The following is a 7,339-nucleotide window of genomic DNA, read 5'->3' on the forward strand; positions in this document are numbered from 1 at the left end:
GAAGTGGAACTTAGTCCTATGGGGCTTGCGTCCGAAAGCAACAAAGGCCGTCTCCGGCGTAGAAGAGCAACTGAGGATTCCTCTCAGCTTGTTTTCTCACCTGCGAAATGATGCGACGCCCCCCCCCCCCCCCGGGGGTCGCTGATGTGTTCGGCGAGGAGGCTGAGAGTGTCCTCAAGGAAGCTACGGAACCTCTGACGTTATTTACGCCAGCTTTCGGGCACCCCAGTTTCAACTCTCAGAAACTACCAACTCCACATAACGGGAAATCAGCTCAAAACTGAAACGAAAGACCCCAGGCATACCCCATACTAAACTCAGGCAGAAAAAAAAAAAAAGCACTCAAGCTCCCCTCAGCACCGAGACGCACGCTCCTGAGCACGCGCGGCGGCCGCGCAGGGTGGGCGGGGCGTCGGGGCGGGCCTGCGTCTTTACGTCACTTCCGCTTCCGGTCCCAAATAAAAATCTCCCGCCACTGAGGGAAAGAGGCAGTCAGTCAGCTTGTGTGTTTTCGCGGGTTACTGTGTTCGCAGGTATAAGAAGTTTCACGAAGTACACGACGGAAAGAAACCTGGGGTTGAGGCTTGTAAGTTGAGGTAAACACGGTCACTTTCCCGACAGTGGGAGCAGGTTTATCGGCAGGGCGGGGTGGTGGGTGAGGGAGAGAAACTTCCGTCTTGGGGGATTGAGGGGTTCAGAGTGGGAGCTTTTGAAGGCTTTTGGGGTCGGTTCCTAGAATTAGCTTCAAATAAATGGACCCAAAAGACATTCTGCTTCCTAGATCAGATAGAAGGTAACAGGATACAGTTCTGTAAGTCTCTTATCTAGTCAGATTTTGGGATGGTACCTCTAGAAACCCCCATCTTAACTTTTTAAGGGGATCACGGCGATCTAAGGGCTGTTTTGTAAACTCCACCATCCCTTACGGAATTATAACAAGTGTATTGCAGAAAATCTGGAAAATACGGAAGCACGTCTCCCAGGGGTCACCACTTGGAACGTTTTGTGCATGCTTTCAACTTCAATATATGTGGGTTCATGTTTTTTCCCCCCCCCCAACTTGTCATGCGTTTCCTTCCAAAGGTGATCAAGATGGAGTTTTCTGGAGTAAAGAGGAGGAAGCTGAGGTTGGCAGGAGACCAGAAGAGTGCTTCTTACCCTCATAGCCTTCAGTTTTACCTGGAACCACCCTCTGAAAACATATCTCTGATAGAGTTTGAGACCTTGGCTATTGATAGACTGAAATGTAAGTGACATTTAAATTGGAATATATAAATGCTTGAGAAGCTTAGTTATAATTTTTGAGGACCAGTTGAAGATCTTCATCCAGCAATCCATTCACCAAATATTTATTGCTTGTTGTTGAGAGTTTGCTATTCATTCATGTATATATTAGGAGGCATATTTGTTGGGACCGCTGTACTGTAAATGGCTCGTCTGAGAGAAGGCAAACATATCTTTGGTCTAGTACCTGCAGAGAGACATCTAAAATGATGGTCATAGGTATTTTTACTGCTTTAGGAGAAGTAAATAGTGTTACAGAAGCATAGCAGTGGGAGTAATTGACTTAGTCTGATTGCATAAGGCTTAGAGAAGTCAAAAGGAGATGTGGTCTTTGAAGGATGAGTGGAAAACTTCAACAGAGAAGTGAAAGATTTGTCCAGCTGACACTTGTTGATACAAAAGTTTGGCGCGCTGTGAAGGAGATTGTCATGTTTGAGGGCATGGTGATAAGTTCAGGATGGATAGAGAAGTATGGATAATTAAGGTCATTTTTTGCCATGCTTATGGTATAGGATTGGGTTGTTGAAGGGATCTGGCCATGTAGTGGGACCCTATTTTCCTCTCTGTATTGATGGGGGTTGATGGGGAAGGAATGAATTACATGTGAATGGGAACACTTAGCATTGATTTCATAGTTCATGTTCCAGTACTTTATATTCTTGTGGAGAAATTAGGGGAGGAGAGATACTGTTTTTCATCCTTAGAAGAGCATAGTAAAATGGGGCATTCAGTACTTGTTTGTGGAATGTAAGAGTGAAGGCAAGGGAGAAGGCATTTTAGAGAACTTAGTAGTGTGAGATAGTTGATAAAGGTTAGGATAATGACGAAGTGTCACTTAGATTTGACACCCAGATAAGGACTGGAACTAAGGTAGTGACAATAGCTATTGATAGGAAGGGAGAAAATGTAAAGATACTAGGGTATTATCTGCTTATTTTTGACAGTGTTGATTGAATGCAGGGCCTCACACATGCAGTACACACTATCACTGACCTGTGCCTCCCTGGCTTCTAAAGGAGTTGACAGAATTCAGTGGTGCTTTGGATATGATGAGTGAGATCTCAGGTTAGGGTGGCTGAGGGCCCTTCTTGAGTGATGTGGTGGATAGAAACTGGTAAGGTAGATGGGGATGGCAAGAAGAGGGGCAGGAAGGAGGGGACATGCTTTCATCTGGGTATAACTTAAGAAGGAAGTGTCTGTGGATCATGGGTTTATGTTTCGGAAGCAACTTAGAAAATTTCAAGAATTCAAAGAATTAAAAAATACCTCAAGAGAAGAATTCATCCAGCTGGGCATGGTGGCACACGCCTGTATTCCTAGCACTCTGGGAGACTGAGACAGGAGGCTCACTCAGTTTGAACATCTAAGCAACTTAGTGGACCATTTGTCGTATCTCAGAAAGATCTTTTTTTGTATGTCCAGCTCAGCATGCACGGCGTGTGGTGCCCGGGATTGAACTGCGGTCCCCGTACTTGCCTAAGCAGATGCTTTAGTCTGCTGAGCTATCTCTCTGGAGTATTTCTTATGTTTCAGAATAAAAAGTAAAAGAACGGGGGTGGGGCTCAGTGCAGAGGCCCTGGGTTCAATTGTTAGTACTGAGAGACAGAGACAGAGACAGTCATCTAAAGAATTGACAAGGAACTTTAGAGATCTGTGAACAGCAGGTAACCTCTATCCAGGACAGTTCCTATGGATGACATGATGGTCCCACTTCTTCATGGATGTGATTTTTTCTTTTTCTGCTTTATCAGGACAGAAAAGCCCGATTTTTATGATTCTAAATGGCAGCTCCGCGTGCAGAATGTAAACAGGAGGTGTTAGGTTTTTTCTCCTGTGTGGAAGTGGCTTCCTGGCTCTGCGTGCTGCACGGCTCCCCCCCACCCCTTGGGCGCGCTGTGCTGAGCCAGTGATGGAGGCCAGATGTGGTGGCACGTGCCTGTAATCCCAGTACTAGGGAGACAGAAATCAGGAGGAGCACTACTAGTCTGTGCTGTGTAGTGAGACCCTGCACAAAACAACAGAAACAGACAGTGGCTTCCTGTAAGAAGGCTCCACTGTCCTTTCCTCTTTTCTTGGTAAGAATCCCTGGTGTGAGATTGTGCTGTGGGACACAAATATTTTCTGCCTACAGATGGAGATTATTCTCCTCCAAACACTGGTAGTTTATAATTACTTGTAAAAAGTAAGACTTACACTGACATACTCTAAAAATGAATAATTAGAGAATTGCTAGAGATTTTTTTCTTGGATTTAGTTTGCTAAAGTTAAATTGTATTTATACTTCCTCCCCCTTTTTTAGTACTAAAAACGGTTGAAAATCTTGGCGTGAGCTATGTGAAAGGAACTGAACAATATCAGAGTAAATTGGAGGCTGAAATTCGAAAGCTCAAGTTTTCCTTCAGAGTAAGTAAAAGGAAAAATGCTTGTCTGTGTTATGTACTGAGTGTCAGTTGTGGGAAAGGTCTGGTTTAGCACAAGGCTTTTACAAAGACTGATACAGCACAGACTGCATGAGGGTACCTACAGTCTACTGGGCGATTGATTTGGAGTCACAAGATTGTGATATGGCAGAGTAGAAAGTTGACCCCAAAAGTGTTTGAAGTGGTGAAATGTTTTAGCTGGGTAGAGGGCATATAAGAAAGGAAGTTAAGAAAAAGGGATTGATATGATGGAAGTAGGTCCAGATAGAGGTTTGGAGGAGATCATTTCAGTTTGTTTCACCTGATTGAAACTTTACTAAAATGGTAATTATCTTGGAATACATGTTAAGAAATGTGTTCTTGGGGCTGGGGAGATAGCTCAGTAGAATAAGTGCTTGCCTGGCAAGTGCAAGGGCCTGAATTCAAGCCCCAGTTCTGGGGGCAAAAAAAAAAAAAGTATTCTTGGCCAGGTGTGGTGTGTGCCTGTAATCCCAGCACTCGGGAGGCTGAGGCAGGAGAGTTATTGTGAGTTGGAGGCCAGCCTGCACTATATAGCAAAGCCTTGAAAACAAAACAGACAAACCAAGAACCAGGAAATGTGTTTTGCACCTTTTTGTTGATGCAGAAATTCTTTATACCTGTTACCATTCTGATGCATTTATTTTGTTCATGTTATTATTTTTAAGGAAAATTTAGAAGATGAATATGAGCCACGAAGAAAAGATCATATTTCTCATTTTATTTTGCGCCTTGCTTATTGTCAGTCGTGAGTATGCATTTGTACTTTAACGGTCAGATTTGATCTTTTGGGCTATAAATTATACACGAGGTATTGACACATGCTAAACATAGTCAGGCTTGGGAACCAGTGTGTGACAGACAGGTTGAACACTGTTGCAGTGAAGTGTTTGAAGCAAGTTGTTTAATAAGAAGTACTGAAAAATTTCTGTTGCTAAATTTTGCCTGATGAAACATTTAACTCTTGGAGTGACTTCATGTGGAATTTAAAATGAGAAGAGTATTTTTAGGAAAAAGGATTTTTATGTTTTTCTGAGAAAAAGGTAGTATTTATGAGAATTAATCAAACACATACTTGAATTTGATAGAAGTTTTGGAATAATGCCACCCAGAGGGAGAAGGAATTGCTTTTTAAAAAATTTTTTCTACTCATTTAATTTTGGCCAAATAATATAGAGTTGTTTCTCTTTATTATGTTTATCAAGTAAGAACCTTGACTAACTTACTATTTCAAGGTCAAAATTGAGAAATTAGAATAGAGGGATTTGTTCTAATGGTGTTTGTAAATAGGATATCAAGTCCACATCTTGTACAGCAATTAACCACTAGGAAGAATGTATGCAATGTGTTAATTATTTTTTTTATTTTTTTCAGAACCGGGGATTGAGCTCAGGCCCTTGCGCTTGTCAGGGAAGCGCTTAGTCCACTGAGCCATCTCCCCGGCTCTTGCAATGTGTTAATTATTGAAACTGTCCTACCAATTTGGTTTGAAACTGTCTCATTGCTATTTGTTTATCAATAAAATTATGGAAAAAAAAGAATTCAACCAATAACCAATACTAGAGGGGCTGCAGGGAAAAGGAACCCTTCTCCACTGTTGATAGGAGTGTAGATTGATACAATCAATGTGGAAATCAGTGTGGAGATTCCTCAGAAAGCTAAGATTGGAGGTGCCATTCAATCCAGCTCTTCTCCTCCTGGGTATTTTTCCAAAAGAACCGAAAACATCATTCCATGGCTGTACATGTATGCTTGTGTGTATAGCAGCACAATTTGTCACAGCTAAATGTTGGAAACAATCCAAATGCCCATCAACTGAGGAATGGATAAAAAAGATGTGGCATTTTTATAAAATGAAGTATTACTCAGCTATTAAAAAAAGATAGACTTGAGGCTTTTATAAGTAAATGGATGCAGTTAGAGAGCACATTCCTAAGTGAAGTAAATTGGACTCCATGTGTAAATATCATATTGTCTCTCTAGTTTAAGAACCTGAAAGAGTAAACAAAATCTGAAAGGCACAAAAGATACTGTGAAAGGGAAAGAAAGTGCTCAAAGGAAAAGAATTCTTTTTTAAAAGTAGTGGTTTTAGTTTTTCCCCTCATTAATCTTCTATTCTTTATTTTACAATATATAAATAATAGTTCTTCTCAGTTTCATCTTCTTTAGCTGCATCTGAAACATTAGGACTAGGTCTGCCAATCTTTCTAATGTAAACCACATATATTCTATGATTATAAAATTGATTTTCCCTAAATATGAGCTATTTTAATTTTTCAGTCATTTAATGTACATAATACAAATCAACATTCTGCTTACTTTTAAAAATAATTCCCTTGGGGCTGGGGAGATTGCTCAGTAGAATAAGTGCTTGCCTGGAAAGCACAAGGGCCTGAGTTCAATCCCTGGTTCCACAAAAACAAAACAAAACAAAACAAAACAAAACAAAACAAAACAAAACACTCCTCTGTTGAAAATACATAGACTTTTAAGGTCAGAAACGTAAGTATTTCTATTGCTCTAGAGAAGAGCTAGCAAAAATTTGTCTTAGAAGCAGGCGCTCCAGTGGTATCTGTGTTTCAGTCACTCTAACAGTATATAAGGCTTGGGAGACAGATTTTGAAAAACTCAAACTTCAGATCCAAAACTTAACATCCAGCAGTGCTGTACATGCAGATAATTAATGTAATGTTGTTGAGGTACATGGAAGACTAGTTATTTGTAACACCCCTCTTTTGGCCAACAGGAAATATGCAACCTGAGGGCCAGAACCATACCTAGGGTGACTTTGCATCCCTATACTTGACAGTGATCTAATACCTCTTAGGTGTAACCCAAATGCATCCTGTCTCTGTTATCTGCAGTACAGTGCCATAGTCACCACCTACATTGCTACTGATCACTTGAAATGTGGTATTCATCCTGCATGTACTGGATGGTTAAAATATATATATCAGAATTTGAAGACATAATGGGAAGAAGTGAAAGGTTTAAAATAGCTCTTTAATAAATTTTGTTGATTGCATGTTTTAGTGTTAATATTTTTGGTATTTTGGGTTAAATAAAATTTACTATTGAAATAAAAAAAATAAAATTGAGAAATTATTCATCAAATATGTTCTTACTTAGGCATATGTATCTTTTTTTAATGTATTTAGTACAGTGTCTACAGGATCTACCAGGTCTCACTATGTAGATCGGACTCATAGTGATTTTTCTGTTTTTATCCTCCCAAATGCTGGAATTACAGGTGCATGCCATCATGCCCGGTCTCAATCCCCAGCTCAGTGTGCCCTGGGGGCGGGGCCGGCACGGTATACTGGGGATTGAACCCTGTCCCTGCATCTGCCTAAGCAGACCCTTCAGTCTGCTGAGTTATCTGGCCAGCCCTAAGCATATGAGTTCTATGTAATCTGTGCAGTAAATAAATTGCTGATAATCTATTAAAAGTCACCAAAAAAGGGAAATCACATTTTGTTTGTAAGGTTTATAATTTTACTTTTTAAAATTTATTGATCAAGGGCTGGCGAGATGGCTCAGTGGTCTAAAGCACCTACTTGGAACAAGCTTGGCAAAGCACAGGGACTGCGGTTCGATCCCCCAGCACCACATGCCAG

General features: G+C 40.8%; 1 protein-coding gene across 2 annotated transcripts in view; it reads left to right on the plus strand.

The window, feature by feature from the left end:
- Positions 1-468: 468 nt before the first annotated feature.
- Positions 469-7,339, plus strand: part of Prim2 (DNA primase subunit 2) — a 299,963-nt gene continuing 293,092 nt past the window's right edge. For both annotated transcript variants that reach the window (XM_004623185.2, XM_023701874.1), the window contains exons 1-4: positions 469-596; positions 1,084-1,246; positions 3,584-3,687; positions 4,391-4,470. In XM_004623185.2, coding sequence (XP_004623242.1) covers positions 1,093-1,246; positions 3,584-3,687; positions 4,391-4,470 — 338 coding nt within the window. In that variant the 5' untranslated portion in view covers positions 469-596; positions 1,084-1,092. The remainder of the gene's footprint in view (positions 597-1,083; positions 1,247-3,583; positions 3,688-4,390; positions 4,471-7,339) is intronic.

This window comes from Octodon degus, unplaced genomic scaffold, assembly GCF_000260255.1.
Source record: "Octodon degus isolate 3935 unplaced genomic scaffold, OctDeg1.0 scaffold00001, whole genome shotgun sequence".
NCBI classification, from domain to species: Eukaryota; Metazoa; Chordata; class Mammalia; order Rodentia; family Octodontidae; genus Octodon; species Octodon degus.